Raw genomic sequence first — 27,782 nt, 5'->3', positions numbered from 1 at the left:
TGAAAAGGAAAGTAATTTTATTAACATTGTAGACTCAGAGAAAAATCATTTTCAAGTTCATTAAATGTATATGCATAGTTGCATAAAAGAAATAACCAACTCTAACAGCTGGCTACTGCTGCCTTATATCTATCCCCTACTGGGAAAGGTCCGAGTATAAGATTCTATGATCTGGCAAATTGTTCAATATAATTATTTTGTAAAGATAAATATCCACAGCTTTCTTAACATTTTGTCGAATGTTACAATGAGGCATGCAAAGGATTACTTAAAAAAAAAAAAAACTTTTGAAAAAGTAAGCAATAAAACTATGTCCTGATTAATGTACTTCCTGGATATTTCTGTGAACAAAACAAAGTTAACATGCTCAAGAACACAGATGACTTTAAAAGCATAATTAAACTATGCCTAAAATCCAAAAAAACTATGCTAAATGCTGCATGATGAATAATTACTTCAAATTATAATAAATCTATTTTCATATATTAATTTTACTGGGCTCATATTACTTGAAATAGAAATCCCGCAGAAACTTAAAATCTCGCACAGAAATTAAAAAACTACAATAAAGATGTAATGGTTTTTAAAGAAATGCTATTTATATCCTTCACTTTTATGGAGGCAACATTAATTTGTACAAAACAAACCATGATAATTCTAACTCGTAATAAATCATGCTTTTTTAAAAACATATACCATATCAATTTATTGTACAGTGGCATTTTAATTGTTAGTATCTGTTAGAAATTTCCTAAAGTAACTATGCCTTTTTCAATATGTTAAAACGTGTACAGTAAATACTATTTTTTAAATTTTTGTCAAGCAAAGTATAGTGGCATTGTAAACTGTATTTGATGCAAAATATAATACAGATAATGTCAAACCAGTTAAAAATGATTATATTACTTTAATAATTTACAATTATACATATATATTTTAAAGTTAACATCTGTTATTTAAAAAGTCATCTTAAAATTTACAAGAGAATGCACATAACAACCTTACACTCTGCTCCCTGCTGTGGCTAGTATTTTTCGAGTTAAACGTCCATCTTTCAGATACCAATGAAAACTTAATTCATAACTGAACACTTTACATTTCTTTAGGACTGGTTGGTAGCTGCAACTCCTATAATATTTGAGGATTTAAATAGATTAATAAACATTTCCTTTTCACAGATTTTCAGTACACAATTCAAAAATATCCAGTATTTGAACCAATCAGCGTGGTGGTGAACTAAATTGGTACTCATATGTACTACAGCACTTTGTTTACATAAATTTTAATATTTGAGTTTTGTGCATTTTTAAGCTATGTTGATTACAAGAATGTTGAACATTCTGTCTTAACAGTAAATTGTGTTAATATTTCAAATGTTAAGTCAAGTAGAAGAACATAATCAAAGTTGCACAGTTCTGAACTGTTACCAGTAATGATTGAGCTTTTCCAGATAAATCACACTACCTTAGCACTATTTATGAAAGATATGATTTCAGCGTCATAAAATAAAAATATACTGACAAAGTAGGGTAATGGTACCTCCTAACCATTTAATTGTTATATTTTCATCTTAAATAAACCCCGGAAAGGCATACTGTAGAAAAAGAACTGAAGCAACAATCATAAGGGCACAGATGAGGAGAACAAACCAGATAGGAAATGATCCTGCAAGAAGAAAAGATACAGTGTCAATCAGGAGATTTTTTGCATTTTTCCCCCACAGTATAAAGCTTTATTGTTTGTAAATGTCTGAAATACTGACTGCTTACATTTTTAAAAAATAAAAAAATAAACTATAATCCAGAAACTTGGGAGTATTGTTAAGAATTGTATGTATTGTTGAGAATATCCCACAGTTTTACAAAAGTATAAATATACTTATGAACAATTATAAGAAGCAAAAAAGATAAAGGTTGGTGTCTACATTATATAATAAGAAAGCAGAAAATGGTTTGAAGAAAAAAAAAAAAAAAAGAATTGGTGCACTGATTATTTTCCTCAAACTAGGTAGGAAAATAATTTTTAATATCTTTGCATTATAGCTGTATAACTGTGCACATACTATGCTTAATTAATAGAACTGAAATATTGTACAGGCATTTTCTTTTATATCTTTTATCTTTTATATTGTCCAAATTAGTTTTATGCACATTTTATGTTAAAGAAAATCTCTTTTGACAACATATATAAGCAAATTACATATATTTCCTGTAACTCTCAAAAATAAATTTTTACGCAAAAAAACAAGTAACTTACTTCGGTTTGGGAGAGAATGTAATTTGCAACGACTGTCAACAGCTACACTTAACATCACTGCTTCGTTTTCTCCAATAAGCTGCCGACTAGATTTTGTTTCTGGTATAAAAGCCAAGTCTGTGACTACAATTCCATGGGCCTCCTTTACATAGTATAACCTCTATAAATAAAACAGCATGAACAGCTGTGAAATATTTTAATCTCAAAATTGACCTGAATACATTTAAAATAATGTGACAAAACTCAAAAAATTTAAAATATATGAATGTATGAAAATTTCTAAATACCTGTAATGAAAAGGAAATATAAATTGCTACTGATCCTGTCACAGTTCCCAAACCAAGAAAAGTTCCATAGTCACTGTAAAATAAAAACATATTAAACAGGACTAAACAGTTCAATGCTTTTATTTTTCTGCAGAATATGACACACATTTTAGCAGTTACAAGCAGAAGTAGTGATCAAGGAATAGGATTAGAAAATAAAAACAAAAAAGTTGTTTTTTCAGCAGCTACATAAATCTAAGTAATTGGTAACTTGATGTAGGGAGTATGATACTCTTCTGTCACACAAGAAGCCAATTTATCTTATACTGGCAAGAATATATATATATATATATATATATATATATATATATATATATATATATATATATATATATATATATATATATATATAGGGGGAGAAAAAATAAACACCTTTTGGTGAATTAGCTTAATCTCGCACTGACAAAAATGAAACAAATACAACATTTAATTGAAGTAAATTTATTCTGAGAAAAAATAATCCTTCATCAGGAAATAATTATTTTTAGCAAAACCACATGTGCCAATATTATTGGCACTAACTCTCTAACTGAAGCATTTCTTCCCATTTATATCTGATTTCAAGCAGTAATCCATGACTTCCTGTTTCACTGGGATATAAGTATGAGGTGGCATATAGGCTAAATTCCCTTATTCATTCATCAACATTGAAAAAAAAAATCGGAGAACACATAATTCAAATGAGAGAAAAGTGTGTTGACCTTCTTAAGTTAGAGGTGGCTATAAAAAAAATTACTACTTGCCCAAAAATGGCCACATAACCAATTAGGACAATACTTAAAAAACTTCAGATCTATTTGAAATGTTACTGACTTGCCTGGAAGAGGACCCAAGTTTATTTTGTCCCAACGGACAGTAAGCAGGACAGTAAATGAGTTTAAAAAAAAAATCGAAACTAAGAATCACTATCACTACAGAAAAAAGTAATATCTTGGGGACGCTTTACACATTTCTGTTCTCCAAAACGTTCATCAAATGCCCCCTCCATAAAAACAGATTATATGGAGGGCATGCCAGAAAAAAGCCTGGAACTTACTAGACGTTACCAGAACTTTGTAGCCATGTTCTATTGTCAGAAAAAACAAAAAATGAGCTTTTTAGCTACAAACACTCAAGGTGGGTTTGGAGTAAAAAGAGGGTTGACTATACCAAAAAGAACCTGAGCCACACTGTCAAGTATGGTGGACATCTCCATGATGTTTTGTGGATGTTTCTCCTCCACAGGCCATGAGGACCTTGTTAGGGTACATGGCATCCTGGACTCCATGAAACACAATGAAATTTTAAATCTGCCTCTGCCATGAAACTAAAACTGGGTCATCGTTCGATCTTACAGCCAAACAATTACCCAAAACATATGTCTAAATCAACACAAAAGAGGTTTTTAAAAAAAAAAACCCAAAATCAAGCTTCTGCCATGGCCATCTGATAACCTGGACTTAAACCCAATTGAATATCTGTGGGGTGAGCAATTAGGAAAATGCACAAGAGAGAACCTAGAATCGTGGATAACGTGAAGAGATACTGTAAAGAGGTCTTAGATTCCCTGTTCTATATTCTCCAACCTTATTTTTATTTGTTCATAAGAATTTCAAGGGGTGCCAATAATCATGGCATATGTGTTTTTGTTGATAGGAGTCGAAAGCTTAGCAATAAAAAAAATATTTTATGATACATGATTCATTTTCTCCATTTGTGGACCAGCATGTTTTTCAAAATAATGAAATGGGTTCAGAACATGTGGGAAGTCTGCATGGAAATACACAAAAAAAGGACATTGTCTATAACAACATTAAAAATTGCCTCTAACTAAGATAAGATAGATTTGAATGGGAACTGAAAAAAGCTGGTGTGGCTATAAAGAAAGCATAAAAAGAGTGTTGAGTTTGAGTTGAAGTTTTTTAAACTATGGGTCATGACCTTTGAGTCGTGACACATTTGTGATGTCACAAAATTATATAGTAAAATTAGCCTAGTTTGAATTCTTTCGTGAGTGACATTCTTTTTTAGTGTACTATTTAGTGCGGTAATATGAGATCTGAGATGTAGCCTATATACAGCACCATTTTGTTTCCATGGTGTATGATATAATTAATATTTCTCATGAAAGCAACCTGTGAATCACTCAAACTAAAATGACTGACAGCAAAGACACATATAAGAGAAAAGAAAACATTGGAGAAAAAAAAAAACAAAGTTGGTGAAGTGCAAGGATGTGACTATATTTTGGGGGGCATATAGAGCCATTGCAGTGTTGTATGTTGAAGACTGTTTCAGCTGTCATGTACTGGTTGGTGCATCATTGTGTGTTCACTGTTATGGCATATATTAAATCTACAGTAAATCTGTAAAGAATATTTTGTATTTAGTTTAACATGCCTTGGCGAGGACAAAATGATTTCTTTTAACATTAAAGAAGCTTGGAAAACTTCAATCTACTATATACAGCACACTTCAGTGTTCAGCATGATGCCAGTCAGCAGTATTAACCATTTCAAACTTGACAGTTCACCAAAATCTTCACTAAGGTTTATCCTGTCAACAGCATAAATACATTTGGTGCATACATTTTTAAGAATAATTTAGCTACACGACTCAACCTTTTGTAGTTTATAAATCAGTTACATGAAAACCAGAATATACTGAGCAATTTTAGAATTCATTCAGAAGATAAAATAAACTGCATCAATTAATTATTTTTTAATGTACTGTATTCCTTTATTCTGTTGCTTTATTCCATATATGGAGCCATGAATTGACCAAGGTAAGTGATCATTCATACTACTTTATACTTTCAAAAATCATCATATCCTCATGCTGACCCATTATAAAGAAAAAGCTATTGATCTCATCTTAAAGGATACGGTCGGTATTTTTCAAGTTGAAGTTATTTCTTCATAATCACTGTATATATTAATTTCCTACATAAAACTGTGCTTTAGAGTAAAGCATTAAAATTCCTTGTCTGTTCTTGCAGCATACAACATGGCTAAAGGTTGCATAAGTTAATAAAATAGCCTTAAAACCTAACAAATATGTCCACTAAGAAGCAAAAAAAGTTTGGATTTATGAAAATATGCCTTTCATGTTTATAAGGCATCCTTGTGATAACAAAACTATATAATAATAATAATTTTTTTTCACACATTCTTGTGACTATTTTGCTTGAGGATAGAATAAATTGCCATGCTAAGTGGCAACATCATTAAAAGAAAACTTAAGAGTTTCATTGCACTTTGCACAAATAACAATAAATCTGAAGTGAATTGATTACATTGCACTTTATCTTTAATAAATGCCTTAGATTTTTTAAAGTGCTAAGCCATCTGCACATTGCAGTTTTCATGGTGTGTTTAGCACATTTACAGTAAAATAAATTACAAAATCACAGTGTACGATAAAGCATACTGAATCAATATAAACCACCTATTGATTTTTTTAACACATGATGAGTCATTCTTACTTAAAATATGTTTGTGTATGTAAACCAACATTCTCGGATACCAATCAATCTATAAATACATGGGAAGAATACGTAAAACTCTAGGCTCTATGAGGCAGGAATGTCAGTGCTGCACTACCTTAAGAAGCTAGTATAAATGGAGCTCCGTAGGTGGTGGTGGTGGTGGTACCGACACATCTCTTCACAAGCACTATGGATGAGTCTTTCAACTGCTAGAGTCCATTAGTCCTGATGCATTGCCACCTGCAAGGAATCAAGGAAAAAAGAGTGGCATATGGCTTGCCTCTGACCTCAGCTGAGCTGAATAAGGAGGAGCCAGGTGGTTTGCATGAGCAGACAAAAGGACAAAACAATTGGGAGTTTGGGTTGCCATATGGTGGAAGTGGCTACTGAAGAAAACAGAAAGTCTATTTTAGAGCCCCTCACCTGCAGTTGGCATTAAGTGGCTAATCACATTCCTCCATCTCGCAAAGGGTCATTACAATATTCTCTCTCACTGAAGAACATGCATATATTATCAATCTAGTGGCAACAAAATATATCTATTGAAAATAATGAAATAAGTTTCTTTATGTTGAAAGAATAGGCGATCATGTGACTTTTCAGTTGTTATTGCCTAGTCATTTACAGAACAGAGACCACAGTTAACATCTGGGCACCAACACTCAATAAGGTTAATAAAGACAGTGGCAGAGTGATTTTCATTGGTGAATCCATGCCCCTGGTCGTGAAAGATGCCGTGGAGGAACACAAGTGGCAGAGTAAAGTGCACAAACTCCTTTTAAAATGGCTGAATGTCACAACAATGTTTTGCTTGTATTTTTCTGTTACTCTTCCTAAAAAAACACTGATACGTTGTTTTGCAATATACACACTTGACAACATGTTGACTTGAAAAATGGACATATTCAGTAAGTTTTAAGGCTTTTTCATTCACCTGTGGACTTGTGTACCTTTTATTTTTTATAATAAATAACACTTCAATTTAGAACACAGTTGTATGTGGCCAAAGAAATATATACCATGATTGTGAAGAAATAACTTCAACTTGAATACTGATCTAATTCTATAATTAATCTTCACACTAAGCATATTCAATGACAGTGATATGCCTCAGAAATCTTTTCAATTTTCAATGAAAATTTTTGTATTATCAATGTTTGCTTTCCATTTTTTTAGTAATATTCATGTGAGAAATATAACTGAATTTGAATCTGAAAATTTGTATTCATCTCAGTATGGCTCTGCTGTTATTATGGTTATAATTCTCTTCTTGTGTCTCAGTACTGTTCTTTTTTGAGTCCTCAAGTTGTATATTTATAAGCCCCAGAGTTACAGTAATTTCCATTTTAAAGGTAACAGACTTTGTAAGAATCAAAACTTATAAGAACAGTGAGAGGTAGTTAAATTGGGACCCAAGTCAATGATGTCTGCACAAATAACCAATGTGTATTGGTGGCATATTTATTTTTGCTGGTAAATCGGATTGAACCACGCTGGCAAAAATGAATGTGCAGTCTTCTAACACAAAATTGAGGAAGCCTCAACCTTTAAGTTTTTTTGCTTCAAGCTAATGAGTGATGAGGGTGCTTTACTAAAGAACTGCTAGCTGACCGAAGGTGTGGTAGAAGTGAGAATTTCTAAAACCAGAAGTAGTAGTTAGTGGAAGGAGATTCCTTTCAAAAAGCCTGTTACGGACATCACACAGACAGAAGCTGTAATAAACAATGTTCCAGTCCAGTGGAGTAAATTCCTGCCTTTCATTAATGGATCAACTGAAGCAAATACAGAGTGACTCTTTAGAAAAAGGGCCTCCCAAAGATGTTAAGCTATCATCCCAGTCCAGAAGCCTTTGCCAATAGGGCTGTATTCTTTACTTTTAACTGCTGAGAGCCTTTTGACTAGTTTACCATCATTCATTGGAGAGTGAATCTTTTGTTGAAAACCATTATTCCCATATAACCCATAATATTTATGGACTATAAGAAATTTATTTTATTTCTTTTGTTGTTCCTATAAAGTATAATATTGTTGTTAATGTTACTATCATGTGGTGTTGCTAAGCATTTGTATACTTAAATAATGTTACAATTATTTGCTGTGCATCATTCTGAACATGGAATAATAAACTTATTTCACTTTCCAGCCATCCCTTTAACATGTTTTTATGAGAGATTTGTGGAGAAACAATACAATCCTCAACGTTTTGAAGAATCATCTGTATTACTATTTACTGTAGCCCCTCCACATTTGCAATCTTGATACTCATGGCTTCTGTTATTTGCAAGTTGGCCATGAACAATTAAATTGCAATAATTTTCAAGCTTGCCCAAAGATCACAGAAACTCAAAGACCTGCTTAAGCCAAAAATATACAACACTAAAAATCGTTTGTATCACATAAAATCATATATACACATTAGTTTTATTGAATATGTTAGTGTTATATCTTTAATATGAAGTTATTATTGCTTGTTAAAAAAAAAACAAACAAGTGTAAGGCTGAGCAGCATAGGTGTTAGAAACCATGCATCTGTAGAGTGATATGTCAATTGCAAGTAAGCAGGCGAATCTCCTTGTGTGAGGCTGCAGATGTACTGGTCTCTTGTCAGTTTTCATTAACTGAACTGACATTGCAAACACTACTCCAGATCTGTATTACAGCTTTGAGACTCTCCCAAAACAGTTGCTCTGTAATGCCCCTGCAATCTGCCTCATCCTCAGCCTGCACAGATTTACCAACATCTCTGCTTCACACGACTTGCCTGGAGTCAGTGACAACTTGATCTGCCACATTTTTTCTCAGCTCCATGAGTCCGGAGCACTGCCACTGTGTCACAGACCATCCCTCCCCTGCTCCCCACTAATGCAGCAAGCAGCACTAAAGATCCCAGATCTCAGCACTCTCCAGCAACTCCTTTGAAGAGCCAAAAGGAGTCCATTATAGGGCTTCACTGTACTCAGCACTTTTCCAAGTCAGATGGATTTTCTTTTTTGTCCCACTCCAGACACTGATGTACCACCAGCACCGAGTTCTAGCATGGATCCTTTGTTCTTTAAAGGGCTCTTTAACGTGACTCTCTGTCCTTAAAAGGATTGCTCATCATTGCAAGTTTGCTTTTTCATAGGCACTTCTGCTTCTTGTAATATTATACTGTCTAATACAATGAGAGACTAATCGTGGGCTTATCCAACTTTTCACTGCCATTACAATATTAAGAAATGTGAATGCTATCTAAATAAAAATAGTATTAAAACTCAATCTGTTTAAAACAGGTCCACTTGCCTAACCATATGGTATGTCTCTCTGTATCTTAGGGGGACCAAAGTATTATTCATGAATTTTAACATACACAGGGGCCTTCCCCAAACCCTTGCAACAAACGTGAAGGAGTCACCTGTAAATTACACTGAAGTCCGAACAAAATGTAAAGTATGTATTATTTTAAAGGTTTGGTATAATAAAGTAAAACAAAATGCAGAATAAATGGAACCGTGACGGCTAATCTTTCATAGTTGTCAAATGAATCTCCTAGTAACTACTTTTTTACAGGTCAGAATCTGTGTTTACATTAAGCATAAAGAAAGTATATAAGAAAAAGGAAATTCAATGTTTTTAGTCTTCCAACATCCTACAAATTTAAAGTAACAACACAAACAATTTTGCAAACTGGATTATTGGTGCTAAGATATAGAAATATGATCCTGCCACTGAAAACAGAACACATTTGTTTTTGTTTCTTTATATATCTTTATAACTTACAACATACAGTACGTGTCCGTGTCCCTGTTCCCAGATGAAGTAACATGTTGCAGCCACCTGCAGGATATAGTCTGCCACCTCCTGCAGCAAGTTCTACGTCTGAACTGTACACTTTCTTTATAGTTAGCACTATATCAAACATACAAATGCATGAAGAATGCAACATTCAAAAACACATATTTTGGCATTTTAGAAGGAAGATTAGGTAATATCACCAAACGCCAGGCAGACTGCTTGAATGCATGGTTTAAATTTTAAGTTATTAGCCAACAAGTCATTGAGCCTACACAACATTATGTAGCCAGAAGCATTTAAAAAAACACCAATTTGTCACTAGAGTTATTACCATTACCTGATCGCTAAACATGATATGACTTCATTCCCACAGGTCTGTGTAAGAAGTGGTAGAAAGGTTCTGCCATCCCATTTTGTGATGTAACAGGGAGGAGGCTTACGGTCCCTTTTATTTGGGACCTGGATGGTGTAGAGACGCAGTGCCTCCTTGTTATCTTCTACTCTCCCAAATCTAAACATATTAGGAAGGAAATTGATTACTTTACTTTATTGGCTTTGTGTCATGTATAATATTTTACATAGCTGAAGAAAATAACAGTGGAACAATGTTTAACTTTGTTTTATCTTTTATAGTAATTTATCAAAAGAAAAATGAAATAACATTTACCTGCAAGCCTGGTATCGGTACATTTTATCTGGTATACCAGGCAAGTTTTCATTCCAGTGTAGTCCTGTTACTAGTTGGTCATTCTTCCACACATAGCAGGTAAAGTCTCTCCCAACTGTTACCAACTCCTATAAGATAAAATTACAGTAAAAATTGTTAAGTAAACACAGAAAAATTGTAAAGTATATAATGCTTTTCTCCTCTTTATAGCTATAAAGCATAATCTTCATTTGTTTGTTCATTCTTTATGCATAGCTTTGTTTTGTAAGCCATCGACTTGAAAAACTGTCATTGTCTTGGCACTTCTCACCATAGGTCAGTTTTATAAAAGTAACTTTCAAGGAGTGGGTTGGGGTCAGCGTAAGCAGCAAGAAACACTACAGTGTGACCTATATCAACACAGAAATAGTACTATACTGGTTAAGATTGTGATATGCTAATTTGCACACTTGCCTTTTAACCAAGAAATCCAGTTTCAAATCCCATCCATTACATTTAATTTTTTCTTTAATCAGGCATTCCCCTCACTATTTTTTGCATGGCCCCCAAGCAATTCCAGTTGCAGTCATATACAGAGCATTGGAGTCATGGTAAGAAGCAATTACTGGGTTATGGGTGTCAGAGTCAGTAAAAATGTACTGACTCTGACTGTATGTGAATTATGTGTTCACATTTCTAATTTCAGATATTCTAATTCACATAAACTATTTTTCTCATAGCTTTTTGATAAAGAATATACCTTCTTTTTAATTTTATAAGTTTTATCTTTTGTTTAATGCTACTCAATGTCTGTAACTAAATGATATAAAAAAAACCACAACAGCATCACTAAAGCCCTTAAACTCAAACTTCAACAGGTTAGACTGCTAAAAAGTTGTCCAATGATTCATGCTGGCAGAAATAAAATGCTTTATTTCAGTCAACATAGTAAATATAGTAAAGTTCTAAAGTTTGGGATCACCCCAAAATTGTCATTTTTTCATAGAAACCTGTAACTTTTTCATCTAATTACCATTACATTGATTTAAAAATATAGTCAAGTCATTACTAGTGTATATTATGGCCATTATTTCCTGGAAGTCTTGAGAGAAGAGGGCAACCTGGATTTAACTGGTACAGAAAAAGAGGAGTACGGCCGACACTGACAACAGCATAAGAGGATAATGACATCAGAATCTGTTTGGGAAACGGACGCATTACCGGTCCTCAGTAGTGGTCTTTTTTTAAATACACGCCAAATACCAGTGTCATCTGGGAAAACACAATTCTGGCATTAGAGGTAGAGTTCCACATTACTAACTAAACGATAAGCTAAGGGAGTTTACCATTTGGACACTGGTGGAATTGCTGCTGATTTCGGAGCTTTGTACCATATGTGAAGACTAAATTAGAAATCAGTCATTTCAAGCAGTAATAGTCATTATACACACTAGTAATGCCTTGGCTATATTTTTAAAATCAATTTAATGGTATCTTGATAAAAACATTATCAGTTTCTATCTAAAAAAATTAAAATATCTGGGTGACTGCAAAACCTTTACTGGTACTATAAATTGGCTTTATTTACAAAGAGATGAGTCTGAGTCAGAGGTGCCATAAATTGAGGAATCTGAGTTGAAGTCAGAGTCAAAGATTTTGTGTACCAACTGCCCCGCCCTGGCCTTACTGTCTCCAGAGTTATTTATTGCAATTTGGAATCCTTTGCACCAGGACAATAAAGCCAAGATTATATGAAGAGAAGGTTTCCAGGGTGAAGAGTAATGATGTGTATATGAAGCAAGTTTGAAGATAATAAAATTCTGTAATATATACTTTGCAATTACATTTTACCTTTCTGCTTACTTACCCGGGAAACACCATTTAACTTAGGAAGTTAGCCTATTAAACATACTTGTTATCAATATAATTGTAATTAGTTACTGTCATCCAATAATAGGTCAGGATTATGAACATCACTCAAAATGTTGATCTAAGCACACTGAAATATCTACTCAAGCATGTTTCTATTGGTGTTTCTCTATGTAACACTATTAAGTTAATCAAAAATTGAAACAAATAGACCAGGCCATATTAAATTTTAATTAAATACAGAGTTTACCTCTGATATTTTGTCTGCAAAGGAATCCTAAATATGAAAGGTGTGGCAAGAGTATGACCCAGTATCTGAACATATAGAGATTGGTCTGTTATTCAGGCTTGTTTCTGAACAACAGAAACTTGACTGATTGCATGCTGGAACAGTGGCTGTGTCAATTCAGTCCTTTCCATTTATTAAAAAGAAAATGTAGGGATCAAAAATATTCAGTAGTACTAATATTTTTATGTTATCTTAAAAAATCCAACGAGAATGTATCCAGTACATGCAGTTGTAAGTATTCAGACTATGACGTCATAATTCAGAGTTGAAAGTGAAAGCAAATACTTGTAACATGACATCTTTCTATATGGAACTGACACCATGCCCAAAATAGACCCCTATTTTAGCTTTGTGCATCCTATATTTATGAGGTTATACATTTTTGCCTCATACGTAACAAGGAAAAGAAAACTGGAAGTCATACCTTTTTGTTTGGGCTGATGTCCAAATCTTCAATTTCACCTTCATGTGCTTTAAAATCTAACTTCTTCGTCATAGTAGGATACTGTATGTAAATTGAGAATACTTTAATGTACCTTTTCCAATTCTAGTAAATTTGAATTCTTTTCATTACACGAATGAAACAACCAGGTCTGCAGAACACTTGTGCACTGAAAATTGTCAGAAATGAACTGAAATCAATCATCTCCACAAATACATAAGCCATACTGTAGATCTACATTATACCTCTCCACCCTGGAGAAAAAAATGAAATAAAAACACTGTAAAAAAGTCAGATCTAATATCCTTCCAGGAAAAAAAAAACACACAGCACAACACACCCAAATTACCAAAAGACACCTTGAGAGCTTGTTTACTCACCTCCCAGACACGAATGTGTCCATCGGCACCACCTGTCACCAGAAGACTGAGATCTGAACTAAAACGTAATGCTTTCTGCAATCCCTCTGAGCTGAAGTCTGTCTGCACCTCCTGTAACTTTTCCACAGCAATCTGAGTTGTGGTGTCCTTTAAAGTTTTACCTCCATTGCTTTCTGTAGCACCAGAATGGCTACCTCCAGGCTTCCTCTTTCTAGGTCCCTGGTTATTGGCAGCTTACAGACAAAAGAAAGAAACAGAATAACAGAACTGTTATTCTTACTGTTTTCATTCAGTCTTTTTTAAACAGGCAATGGCTGTGAAAAAAGTAAATTACAGATCTTATTTAGATTCCCTTTATCAAACTATTGGCATCATTCTATATGGAAGAAAAAATGTTACCTATCAATCTTTATTTTACATAGTGCTTTTCACCGAGCATACAATCAGAAGGTGCAAATATGAATAAGTTTCAAATTGCCGATATAAAGGATCATACAATATTTGTTAATCTACACTGACAGAATTCTGCATTATTAAATGGATGTCAGTCTGCATTATTAAAAAAAACTATTAGCATATTCAAATTAAAAGTATGAAATTACAATAAAGTAGATTCAGGATCAGTGCAGTAATTTCAATTAGAAAATACAGTTACAGATTTGGGATGCTACAATAATGAATTTTTGGGCCAATGCTAATCACTAATTTCATGTTACTGAACTGTCTGCTTCTGATACAGATTATGATTAGTAAAAACCTTATGTCCGATACTAAAGTGTTAACTCAGGTGTTACCAGTTCATTTTATTGACAAAATCATATTCCGTAGGCTTATTACCGTAATTCAATAACCATAAAAATACTAAAATAATTTGTTTAGATAAGTAGAGAAGAAATTTTAAAAAAGTAGTTTTCACCATTTGTTTAACAAAAAATATATATACATTCTCATACATTCGTTCACTTAACACTGCTTAAATCTAAATATACATGCACTTTAATTTTTGATAATTTTAATCATTAATTGCACTACAGCATTTTTGCTGCTAAAATACACTTTCACTATACCTTATTTTTTACAGTGTTTCAGCTAGACATTTCTAATTCTTAAATATGGATTATGGACCATTTTAATTATGCATAGTTGTTTCTTACCAAAGCCTCAAATCTATTAATTTTTTGCAAGATATTTTAAAGACATTACAATTCTAATATGCTTAGCAAGTTTATAGTAAACTTTGCTTTTAAGTTAACAATCCTATTGTTTACTAAGCAGCGATTTCAAATTCACATCTTTTCTTTTTCTAATTGAAAATGTGAGCTGCTGTACTAAACACAAGGTCAGTGACCGTCTAAACCCAGAAAAACAGTGTCTTTCTTATTAAATGACAAAATAAAAAGGTCTGAATTCATTGGAGGTGCTTCTCTCGCCACTAGTCAAATTGTACACGATGACTCCCAATTCCTTTTTTAAAATTTTATTTCTACACTTTCTTTAATGTAAAGGTTAATATTTTAGTCCTCTCTATGCTTCATTGCTCTCTCTACACAGAACATTCATAGCATAAAAAAGGACATTTGCTTAAGCTCAACTCCCTGTAAAATGAGCATTACAATTAAATTGCTGTAAAGCTTAGAAAAGCAGATGCTGAAAATATTTTTTTTACTGATCACATGTTTTTGAAGGCTTAATAATAAGCCAATTTAGGTCAGCAACTGATCAGTTGTATCATCACTATTACATAAATAGCCAATAAAATTGCAAGAGGTGTGAACATTTAAGCACGATACCACTGGCATCAGTCAAATGACAAATAGTACACAGAGTTAATACATACATAAGAGAAGATTGCTTAACCTGGCATGAATCAAGAATATATGTAATGACAGATATTCCTTATTTTAAAAGTAAAACATTAAAATGGGTTGAAATGAATAAGAAGGTTTGTTTTTTTTTAATTAAAACAAAAATGTGTTTAATTGAAGAAAATTATTACTATTTCTTTTTTTACAATTTCCCTCTTGCAGAACTTCTCAGTATCTATCAAACTGAGGGGATACCACCAAATGGTTACACCCTTTTAGTGAATTATTTTAAATAGGATTTAGGACAAGGCTGTGCCTAGGTCATTTTGCACCATTAACCTTTATGCACTTCAGTCACCCCACTGCAGCTTTATGGCTATGAGCCTAGAGTCACTGTCATACTGAAAATTAAACTTGCTTCACAATTTAAACTTTCCTATATTAAACAGCTTGTTTTTGTCAAAGTTTGGACTATATTTTGCCTTCTCTGGAGCCTCTTTCCAGGTTGCCAACTGTTTTAGTCCCAGCTGAATATTTGACTACCCCATAATGCTCTATCCACCATACTATAAAGTAGGTATCACGTTGTATAAGTGCTGTGTACATGTGTTTGTGCATGGACTAAATGTTTTTTTAAGAGAAGATGACTTCTTCTTGGGGGCGGCACAGTGGTAGCGCTGCTGCCTCGCAGTAAGGAGACCTGGATTAGCTTCCCAGGTCCTCCCTGCGTGGAGTTTGCATGTTCTCCCCGTGCCTGCGTGGGTTTCCTCCGGGTGCTCCGGTTTCCTAGCACAGTCCAAAGACATGCAGGTTAGGTGCATTGGCGATCCTAAATTGTCCATACTGTGTTCTTGGTGTGTGGGTGGGCTGGTGCCCTGCCCGAGGTTTGTTCCTGCCATGTGCCCTGTGCTGGCTGGGTTTGGCTCCAGCAGACCCCCGTGACCCTGTGTTAGGATACAGCAGATTGGACGATGACTGACTGCCTGACTGACTGACTGACTGACTTCTTGATATAATTCCCAAATTGTGATGAACATTGTTTGTCAGTCTTTTTCATACCGTACAATGGCCTTCCTCACAGTTTGAACATTAGAACACTCTAGACGAGAACAGGCCATTCAGCCCAACAAAGCTAGCCAGTCCTATCCACTTATTTCTTCCAAAAAAACATTGAGTCAAGTTTTGAAAGTCCCTAACGTCTTGCTGTCTACCACACTACTTGGTAGCTTATTCCAAGTGTCTATCGTTCTTTGTGTAAAGAAAAACTTCCTAATGTTTGTGCAAAATTTACCCCTAACAAGTTTCCAACTGTGTCCCCGTGTTCTTGATGAACTCATTTTAAAATAACAGTCTCGATCCACTGTATGAATTCCCTTCATAATTTTAAACATGTCAATCATGTCACCTCTTAATCTTCTTTTGTTTTAACTGTATAGGCTCAGCTCTTTTAATCTTTCCTCATAATTCAACCCTGGAATCAGCCTAGTCGCTCTTCTCTGGACCTTTTCTAGCGCTGCTATGTCCTTTTTGTAGCCTGGAGACCAAAACTGCACACAGTACTACAGATGAGGCCTCACCAGTGCATTATAAAGGTTGAGCATAACCTCCTTGGACTTGTACTCCACACATCGTGCTATATAACCTAACATTCTGTTTGCCCTCTTAATGGCTTCCTGAACACTGTCGGGAAGTCAATAGCTTAGAGTCCACTATGACTCCTAAATCCTTCTCATAAGGTGTACTCTCGATTTTCCGACCTCCCATTGTGTATTCAAACCTAACATTTTTACTTCCTATGTGTAATACTTTACAATTATTGACATTAAATTTCATCTGCCACAAATCTGCCCAAGCCTGTATGCTATCCAAGTCCTTCTGTAATGATATAACGGATTCCAAATTATCTGCTAATCCATTCTATCATGGTATAATCTGTAAACTTAACCAGCTTGTTACTTATATTCCTATCTAAATCATTTATATATACTGTATATTAAAAATAGCAGTGGCCCTAGCTCTGACCCCGTGGAACACCACTCAGTGTGGGACCTCAGTTCTGATGAAGTTCCTCGCACCATCACCCTCTGCTTCCTGTGTCTATGCCAATTCTCCACCCATCTAAAAACATCACCCTGAACTCCCACTTCTTTTAATTTGATGCCCAACCTCTCAGGTGGCACCTTATCAAATGCTTTCTGAAATTCCAGATGAATAATATCATATGCTCCACTTTGATCGTGTCCTTTTGTTGCCACCTCATAGAATTCCAGCATGTTAGTAAAACACGACCTCCCTCTTCTGAACCCATGCTGACTGTTCAGAATAACTCCTGTCCTTGCCATTATCCTTAATAATTCATTCCATTAATTTTGCTGTGGTGCAAGTTTACTGGCCTATAGTTGTTTGGATCTGCCCTGTCACCCTTTTTATATAATAGGATGATATTTGCCATTTTCCAGTCCTTTGGAATCTCTCCAGTACTCAGTGACTTCCTAAAAATGTGTCAAGGGTTTATATATGTACTCACTAGCCTCCTTAAGAACAGGAGGATAAATATTATCTGGTCCTGGTGATTTGTTTGATTTCAGTTTATTTAATCTGAGCAGCACTTCTCCCTCTATAATTTCCAAATCCCTCAGTACCTCCTTAGTAGTCGTCTTTACCTCTGGGAGGTTATGCACTTGCTCACTTGTAAACACCTCAGAAAAATGTAAGTTTAGGGCATCTGCTATTTCATTGTCTGTATCTTTTAATTCCCCTTTACTATTTCTCCTTGACTGTTCTTTTACTACTAAAATACTGAAAGATTCTCTTAGGGTCTTCTTTCGCCTAATCTGCTATATTCCTCTCCAACTGTCTTTTAGCCTCCCTGATATCCTTCTTAATGGTTGCTCTCATGTTCTCATACGATTCACTTTGCAGTCATTAGTCTTATATGCCTTACAAAGCAGTTTTTTCCTTTGCAACTTCTTTTTTAAATCTTTATTAATCCACTGTGGAGTTTTTTTTTAGTTTCCTATTAATTCCAATTAATTTCCAGTTCTGATAGCAGGACAACTAGTTGATCTAAAACCAAAAAACATCACCAGTAATCCAAAGGCACAACCCTTCTTCAACTATGGTTTAAGGATAATCTGCATATTTTGCTAAAATAAACTAGCACTTTCCACAGAATTCACTTACCTCCTTTCTTCGCAGGAGACTCCTTATTTGGTTCTTCTTTACTAGTAACTTCTTTAAATCGTAACAAGCAACAGTTTGCATCCTGTCCTGCTGCAATGACATCAGCCCCAAGTTCCATATTCATTGTGGGATGTGTGTCTGTGTCAAAGGAGTGAGCAAGCGATGCAGTTACATGTCCCCCTACACATTCAAGACGCAGGAAATGCTAAGGAAGAGAGACATTAAACATTCAGCAGACTGGTAACTATACTGTGTAGCAAAAATAATCAGTACACTCAATGTGAAGTACAGTATGCTTTAAATGGTTATGCAAACACTTGTGATTTTGCTGCATCTACACATACAGTGCCCTCCATAATGCTTTAAGATAATGTTAGATGTATAAAAAGTGTTGTCATTTCTACATGGTGTGGCCAAAAATTATGCAAATACAGCTAAATTAAAATCTGTAATGTGCACTTTAATCACATCTGAACTGTTTTATTTGTAATTTTAAACTCCGGAACAGAGGGGTAAATTCAAAGGAAAATGTGCCCTTGTCCCAAACATTATCGAGGGCACTGCATATCTATCTTGCATTAATCCACTCACCAGAAACTATTTTAGCTTTTATTGGGAAACGTAAGCAATACAGTAGCTATGGGGCCTCTTTCAAATGTAAAAATTTAGAAACAAACTATAGAAGACCCAGAGCTAAATACCATGCACAAAACTGTGTATCTAACCAAGAACCTAAAAGAGTGGTATCTAGGATAACTGCATTATTTACTGGACATATGTTTTTAACTAATAAGGTGATTAAGTAGAAGCAAAAACACCCCGATGCTTGCAGCCTGTCTATTGTAGCTCTTAACAGATCGAATTTTTCCAAACCAAGACACACGGACACAGATGAAGAGTCAAGACCTCAGTAACATGCCAGAAGATTAGTTTTTCTATGATTCTGTTATACCAGAGACTCTTGCCCTGATGACATGTTACCATCCTGGGCCTAAGCAATTATTTGTTTGAAGATATTTAGTCAGCTTCAAAAGTCAAGCTAAGAGCTATTTTACTCTAATGTGAAAGTGTTATGTCCTTCCCCCTTCTGTTTTGGGATATGTGTATGTATAGTATTTTTAGCTACCAATGGAGAAAATTAAAACAAAACTGAGTGCCATTATGAACAATGGTGCACATCCCATCTCTGATACACTTCATACTCAGTACTTTCAGTCAATGAATTATTCATCAGAAGTGTGTCATGAAACACTACTGGGGCTTCTTTATACCAACAGCAATACATCTGCATAATGTCTCACAGGGACTGTGACAGCCAAGTCAGAACATTTTCTTTATTTTTAATTTTCTTGCTTTATAGTCATTCTGGTGTGTGTTCAGTCCAAACTGTATGTGTGTGTTAATATTTATTTATTTACTTTATGTACTATTTTTTTAAGGAAGAAGCCAAATTTCTCCTTAGGGACAAATAAAGTTCTAAGATTTAAAAAAAATAAATAACTTTTTCAGAGACCAGGTGCACCCTACAAAATACAGCACCAAATTTAATCCTGTATTCATATAAAGTGTTATATTTTTCTAAACGGTAATGAACACTGACATATTTTAGGACATTTATACATTAAATAGTAAGAAGAAATTATAACAAGGGCTTCTTGCTTTGAGTGTATCATGGTATACTCTTTGGAGAACTACATTCTACCCCATACACCATTAGTATCACTTGAACACATTCACTAATTAACAGTACTTTACAACCACTGGTTACAATATACTATACATTCAGTAGCCAGAAACAATAGTGAAGTAGAGGAATTTATCATTAGAAAAAAGCAACACAACACAGGAGAAGGATTTTATCACTTTAAACATCAGATTGACAAGAAGTATGGGTAAAGGACCCTAAGTAGTTCATCCCACTTGCAATTTACATTTGTGTGGCGCTGGAATCTATTCCAGTTTCATCTGGTGCAAGACAGGAAATAACTCTGACAGAGGCAAGTCCATATAGGGAAGGCATAGTCATGTTCATGCAAAAATGGTACCCATAATAAACTTAAAATATGCAGGTCTTTGAGGATATCAGTGAAAATATAGAGTATCAAGAGAAAACCCCACAAAGACATGGATAGAATGCATAACACCCTTAAACTGACAACCATCAGGTGCAATAGCTGAACATGGGAAACCGCATCTAGGAGAAGGCAATGCTAATCACTGTACCTAAATAAATAAGTATGAGATTATATCTTTCAAAATTATTTGTCAATGCTGAAAAAATGTTTTTTGGTTGAATCTGTTATTTTCTCAGATTTTTCATCATGCAAATTAAATAAAGACTTCAGGTAAAATATACATTCATTTTATCCAACTATTTTAGAAATTAGTCAACTGATTTAGTTTGCATACACTTATTTACACATTCTTAATTACCAAGGCAGTGCCACTAGTTAGACTTACCACCCCATTCTTGATCCCAGTCTTGACTGCACCACCTCCTCCAGCAGTAATGACTAACCCAGTATCACGATGTACTCGCACAGTGTAAAGGGGAAATGGAGCACGATACAGGTCTGGAGTCTTCTGCCTTCCCATTTTAATTATACTGGTGAAAATAAAGCTGTAGTCTGTGGAAAAAATAATGTATTATTATGTTGTGAATTTTCTTCATGAAATCACATTAAAATGCTTCACTGTCTCAATCAACCTCAGATCACTTTAAAATATTTCATTAATCTTTGCTACTATCCTTAAACTCATGATCAACAACAACCTGAAAATTTGAGTCTCTCATCTAGAGTGCAGTGGAACAATTATTTTATCATTGTGTGCATGTCCTGTAATTCATTCTTATTATACTAAACCTATGCTCTTACTATACAAAAACTGCTTTTTATTATTAAGATGATTATTGACTTTCACCATATCAAACAGCCTCTTTGTCCAGTCATTATCCAGCGAGTGAATACAGGGGTGATGTTCTCCAACATGTTCTTGGGGGTCCACAGCAATCACAGGTTGGACTAGTCTCATAACACAAATAAACTATATAAGAGAGGGCAGAGCAGCATCTTTTTCCTTAAAGGTCTGCATTCCTTTAAATGTAGGAACTGACATCTTTCATGTCTACAACTCTGTGACGGCCACTGCAATATTCTAAGCTACAGTGCATCCGGAAAGTATTCACAGCACATCACTTTTTCCACATTTTGTTATGTTACAGCCTTATTCCAAAATGGATTAAATTCATTTTTTTCCTCAGAATTCTACATGCAACACCCCATAATGACAACATGAAAAAAGTTTGCTTGAGGTTTTTGCAAATTGCTCCTCCGCATCGAGAGGAGTCAGATGAGGTGGCTCAGGAATCTGATCAGGATGCCTCCTAGATGCCTCCCTGGTGAGGTGTTCCGGGCACGTCCAACCGGGAGGAGGCCCCGGGAAAGACCCAGGACACGCTGGAGGGACTATGTCTCCCGGCTGGCATGGGAACGCCTTGGGATTCTCCCAGAAGAGCTGGAAGAAGTGGCCGGGGAGAGGGAAGTCTGGGCCTCTCTGCTTAAGCTGCTGCCCCTGCGACCCGACCTCGGATAAGCGGAAGAGGATGGATGGATGGATAAGTATTCACAGCCTTTGCTCAATACTTTGTCGATGCACCTTTGGCAGCAATTACAGCCTCAAGTCTTTTTGAATATGATGCCATAAGCTTGGCACACCTATCCTTGGCCAGTTTCGCCCATTCATCTTTGCAGCACCTCTCAAGCTCCATCAGGTTGGATGGGAAGCGTCAGTGCACAGCCATTTTAAGATCTCTCCAGAGATGTTCAATCAGATTCAAGTCTGGGCTCTGGCTGGGCCACTCAAGGACATTCACAGAGTTGTCCTGAAGCCACTCCTTTGATATCTTGGCTGTGTGCTTAGGGTCGTTATCCTGCTGAAAGATGAACCGTCGCCCCAGTCTGAGGTCAAGAGCGCTCTGGAGCAGGTTTTCATCCAGGATGTCTCTGTACATCGCTGTAGTCATCTTTCCCTTTATCCTAACTAGTCTCCCAGTTCCTGCCGCTGAAAAACATCCCCACAGCATGATGCTGCCACCACCATGCGTCACTGTAGGGATGGTGATGAGCGGTGCCTGGTTTCCTCCAAACGTGACACCTGGCATTCACGCCAAAGAGTTCAATCTTTGTCTCATCAGACCAGAGAATTTTGTTTCTCATGGTCTGAGAGTCCTTCAGATGACTTTTGGCAAACTCCAGGCGGGTTGCCATGTGCCTTTAACTAAGGAGTGGCTTCCGTCTGGCCACTCTACCATACAGGCCTGATTGGTGGATTGCTGCAGAGATGGTTGTCCTTCTGGAAGGTTCTCCTCTCTCCACAGAGGACCTCTGGAGCTCTGACAGAGTGACCATTGGGTTCTTAGTCACCTCCCTGACCAAGGCCCTTCTCCCCCCAATCGCTCAGTTTAGATGGCCGGCCAGCTTTAGGAAGAGTCCTGGTGGTTTAGAACTTCTTCCACTTACGGATGATGGAGGCCACTGTGCTCATTGGGACCTTCAAAGCAGCAGACATTTTGCTGTAACCTTCCCCAGATTTGTGCCTCGAGACAATCCTGTCTCGGAGGTCTGCAGACAATTCCTTTGACTTCATGCTTGGTTTGTGCTCTAAAATGAACTGTCAACTGTGGGACCTTATATAGACAGATGTGTGCCTTTCCAAATCATGTCCAATCAACTGAATTTACCACAAGTGGACTCCAATTAAGCTGCAGAAACATCTCAAGGATGATCAGAGGAAACAGGATGCACCGGAGCTCAATTTTGAGCTTCATGGCAAAGGCTGTGAATACTTATGTACATGTGCTTTCTCAATTTTTTTATTTTTAATAAATTAGCAAAAACCTCAAGTAAACTTTTTTGATGTTGTCATTATGCGGTGTTGTGTGTAGAATTCTTAGGAAAAAAAATTAATTTAATCCATTTTGGAATAAGGCTGTAACATAACAAAATGTGGAAAAAGTGATGTGCTGTGAATACTTTCCGGATGCACTGTATGGTGTGCTAGGCTCGTAACAATACTACAAGGGAGTAACAAGCTAATTAAATGGGCAGGCTCAGTTATAGGACACACACTGGACCCCTATGAATAATGCTGCACATCCTCTCTCTGATACACTAACACTGAGGATTTTCAGCCAACAAATTATTCAACAGAAAAGTGTCAAGAAAAACTTATGGGGTTCCTTTATACCAACAGCAATATGCCTGAAAATGTCTAACTGTGACTGCAAAGTCAGAAGTTTTCTTTCTTTTAAATGTTCATCTTTTTTAGTCATTCTGGTTTGTGTTCAGACTGTAGCATGTGTGTGTTGTGTGCATCTATACTTAGGTATCAATCTACAATATTTACATATTTATATATTTAAAGAGCTTCTGTGAAATGCCAAATTCCTCCCCTGGGGACAAATAAAGTTTGATCTATCTATCATTCTGTCTATCTATCTATCTATCTATCTAATGGTATATACATAATCTGACAGCTTCTCCCACTTCAATCAAATCAAACCAGACTTTTCATGGGAAACAGTTTTCTCCATTACAAAAAGGTGCAAATGGCAATGATGCTTAGAAAAGCAAGAAGTTAAAGACAAAGACAGAGAGCAAGATGGAGTTACACAACAATGGAAAATTCTTTCAGTACATTACATTTAAGTCTGTTGCAGGCAGAAAAGGTTGAGAAGATGTTAACCACCATTTTACAAAAAATGAGAAACAGCTACATGAATAATGCCTCTTTGATTTCACTTTCTCCCTGTTTGTATGTACATTATAAAGATGTATACATGACCACAACGGATATATTTTTGGATTTAAACCTGTAGCACATAGCCTCTTCCACATATGATCATCATAAACTGGTCCTGATTTAAAGCTCCGATTTGGATCAACCTGTATTTACAATGTAAAAGTAGCCAATATTTACCTTTGTTTGACCTAATTTTTGAGACAGGCAAATGGACCACAAACTAGCATGGATACAGTACCACATTAAGAACTTATTAAGTAGTGGTATTTAAAAAAATATCCAGCTGTTCACTTGGCAAGCTCAACATCATGAAAATTCTCAAATTTAAAAAGTATAGAAATCATTAACCAAATTCTTCTCCTAAACATTCTCCTATTTTTCTCTTCAGTTTCCTAAATGCATGTTGCCATCAGCTATTCCAAGTGTTAATCCCTAGGTGATATTGGCTGAGCGAGGGGCAGAATGATTTATCAGTCAGAAATTTTCAAGTTAACTGCAAAGAACTACTAGCCTATCAAGGAGGATTTCTTACTTTAACTCTTCGCGACTCATTACTTTAGAAAGACAGTTCAGCAAATGAATGGATTGCAAACAAACACACTTAACTTTTTTCCCTCCCATTTCACGTAATGAAGTTAATCTCCTTTACTTTCTGTAAAAAATAATTGCATTATTGCTATCAGTACATTCATTGCTGCTTACCTAAATACTTTTCACTCTTCATTGTTTTAATTATAGTAAAAGCACAATAAGGCTAATTTGCAATGTGCAATAACAACGACGTATGATGTTTGGTTTTAGATGTTTTAATACTAAAGATGAAATGTATCTGCTACGCAGGAAAAAAAAAACACAGAAGCTGTCATAAAACAAATGACATCCAACCATAATTAACAGCTCTAGTTTACACAGCATCCTCGTCAGAAACAAGGAAGACTTTGCAAAATTCAGTGTGCATTTTTTAAACGTTTCAGAAGACTTTTTCCCACCCGAAATTTGCAATCAAATCTTGCAAGGCTTAAAAAAGTATTGCATTTTACCACCGCATTCAGTAATTACCAAAGTCCTCTCCAGTTTGAGATACAGTGCCATTAAGTAAACAATGCACCGCGGTGAACATAACACCGATTTATTTAATTAATTAAAGGCTGATCATATTATAGTAGTGCCTCTTTTATCATGACTTTCTCTTCTCTTGGCCCGATATAGAAAAGCACTAAAATTTCACATCCGGGTGAATGCCTGTAGTTTCGTCTTAATGATTTCGGGATACGCATCAGTCCGCAGCTGATTGCACCAGGGCCACAATGTAATGTTTTCTGACGTGTCATGTTTTGTTACGCTCGCCCCATTGTGACTCAACGCTGATATTGCACTGCAACTGACTAAACATCATTTGTCATATACTCGAGGACGAAAGAATGCATTAAAGAACTCGGATGATACACATTTTCAATGAACAGTAAATTGTTTGTTCTCCAGCATTTCCGAGCGTGCCAGCCTTCCTGCCAACTCAAAAGAGATTGCTATTATTTCGCATCTATCTTTGTAAAGCTGCTGCCCTCTCTGGTCAAAATGCAGTTCTCACATATGTCAATAAACTTTAAAGTAAATACACTGTCTTCTCCCCTGCAAATTCTCTCTTCCTCATACTTAAAGAGTTTATTTTCATGTGCCAGCTGCTTACTTAACTTACTTCATCCAGCTCAGTTCCTTCCTCGATTCGCCTGCGACCGGCGAAGCTCATTGCGCGTGCGTCTCAGTGAGTTACTAATAATGACGTCACGATACGTGCTCCGTGCTTAGTGCACGTGACCCGACCAGACGTTCAGTAGCGTTGTACGTGAAAGATGTTAGTTCTTTGGGCTGGAGTGCATTTTTTTTATTTTTTTTGTAGTGTTTGATGGGTTTAACTATTGATTTATCAAAATTATTTTTAAGTTTCAGCAGTCAATCCCCAAGCTCCCTTATGAGAAGATAATCGCGATATGTTACTGTCGGATGTAAAAGTGTCGGGAAAACGTCACATATTTTTCTGCGTTTATTGCATTCTGTTTAGTTAAGTTTATTTTTATTGGAACGCCCCTTAGGAATGGTACAGTAGCTGAAATTTGCATAAGTCAGTGCCAATTTTGAACCTGCTTTGAAACGTTTCCCATAATAAACGGGTGCAAGTTAGTGACATCCCTGAATGAGATTCTCCCAGTCCATACAAAAGCAAACGATTAGCGCAGTAATAACAAAGCAAGAATGGGACCTCTGCCAGTTAATATAAGAGCAAGCAAACACACGCGTGACGAATCAGTCAATGCAAACAATAATTTATGTATTTTTGTATTTAACACTAGGACATATATACGCAGCCGACTCCAACATTCTGTATTCTGTACTTTCTCTATCAATATATGGTTTTGGGTTGCAGCATATTATTACCAATGTAACATGGTGCTTTATCCTGATTTTTGTCAACCTCGTATAAGCATGTAGATACTTCTCAGAAGCAGCCTTTGATCTTGAGTCTTAGCATCATAAATATATTCTGTTTTTTCATGTCATTAATGTTTAAGTAAATGTGCTTACCTAAAGTTTGTTTTATCGACTATATGCTAAAGTGTACATTTATGGCTATAAAAAGCTTTGTAAAAACAAAATATTGTTAGCATATCCAGATCTATCTTAGCCAGAATGGACACAAGGCAGGAACCTGCACTACCTAAGATGGCAGTCCTTTAAAGGGGAAATGCACATGAAGATAACATACATTTTATCTGATTGCATGATTTAGGCCTTTGAGAATAAATCAAAGTTGCTGGAAGAAACCTGCATGCAAATGCAGAACGTATGGTAAAGGTAAAGGTACTGAAATCAAGAAAGGGTTCTAAGGCAAAATGCTACCTGCTCTACCACTACACCATGCAGCTGTTTATGGTACAAGGCATAACCAACTTTCAGTATAATTCAGATAGAAACAATACAGTATGTTTTACATGTCATAAAAAGCAAAATAAAGAGCCATTTGGTTGGCAGAAATTATCATAATCGTTATAATTACATTTCACAAGAAGAAATGTTAAAGTATCATTATCCCTAAATTCATTCTCAAAACTGAAAACTTACTCAGTTATACAAATACTTTAATGGTTAAGTTTAAGAAATAGTTTATTTAGAGATTGTTTGTTACACATGGAAAATTGGCTTTATTAACCACGTAAGAACAATAGAAATATTTGTTTAAATAAAGAAACAGAATATATTGCACAGAATATATTGCAATTCTATAGGAATAATTATAAATGAGGACAAACTACAAGAAGACAATGCACAAAGTAGGTTACTAAATTTCTTTAAAATAAGAGCATTAGAACTTTGACAACCGAGACGAAACCTTTCAGTCCATCAAGCTTATTTGTTTAGCTAATAGCTAAGTTGTCCCAATATCTCATCCAGATATTTCTTAAATGTTGTCCAGGTTTCTACTTCAACTACATGTCTCATTAAGTTGTTCCAGATTCCCACACCTGTTTGCATAAAGAAGTGCTTACTG

The 27,782-nt window shown here is 35.5% G+C and overlaps 1 protein-coding gene across 2 annotated transcripts; it reads right to left on the bottom strand.

The window, feature by feature from the left end:
* On the bottom strand, nucleotides 1-26,023 carry preb (prolactin regulatory element binding). 2 transcript variants are annotated; one of them, XM_039748443.1, is made up of 10 exons: nucleotides 25,935-26,023; nucleotides 20,897-21,063; nucleotides 18,437-18,641; nucleotides 13,449-13,681; nucleotides 13,051-13,131; nucleotides 10,490-10,617; nucleotides 10,160-10,333; nucleotides 2,544-2,616; nucleotides 2,257-2,416; nucleotides 1-1,665 (listed from the first exon to the last, which is right to left on the bottom strand). In XM_039748443.1, the coding sequence occupies exons 2-10, from the start codon at nucleotides 21,029-21,031 to the stop codon at nucleotides 1,571-1,573; spliced, it is 1,284 nt and encodes a 427-aa protein (XP_039604377.1). In that variant the 5' UTR covers nucleotides 21,032-21,063; nucleotides 25,935-26,023; the 3' UTR covers nucleotides 1-1,570. The 2 variants fall into 2 exon arrangements, with proteins under 2 accessions (XP_039604377.1, XP_039604380.1); XM_039748446.1 differs by having other exon boundaries at nucleotides 25,926-26,003.
* Nucleotides 26,024-27,782: the final 1,759 nt, after the last annotated feature.

The sequence above is a fragment of the Polypterus senegalus genome, chromosome 3 (genome assembly GCF_016835505.1).
Source record: "Polypterus senegalus isolate Bchr_013 chromosome 3, ASM1683550v1, whole genome shotgun sequence".
Taxonomy (NCBI): domain Eukaryota; kingdom Metazoa; phylum Chordata; class Cladistia; order Polypteriformes; family Polypteridae; genus Polypterus; species Polypterus senegalus.
The sequence above is the reverse complement of the archived record's forward strand: the minus strand, read 5'-3'. Positions and strand labels throughout refer to the sequence as shown.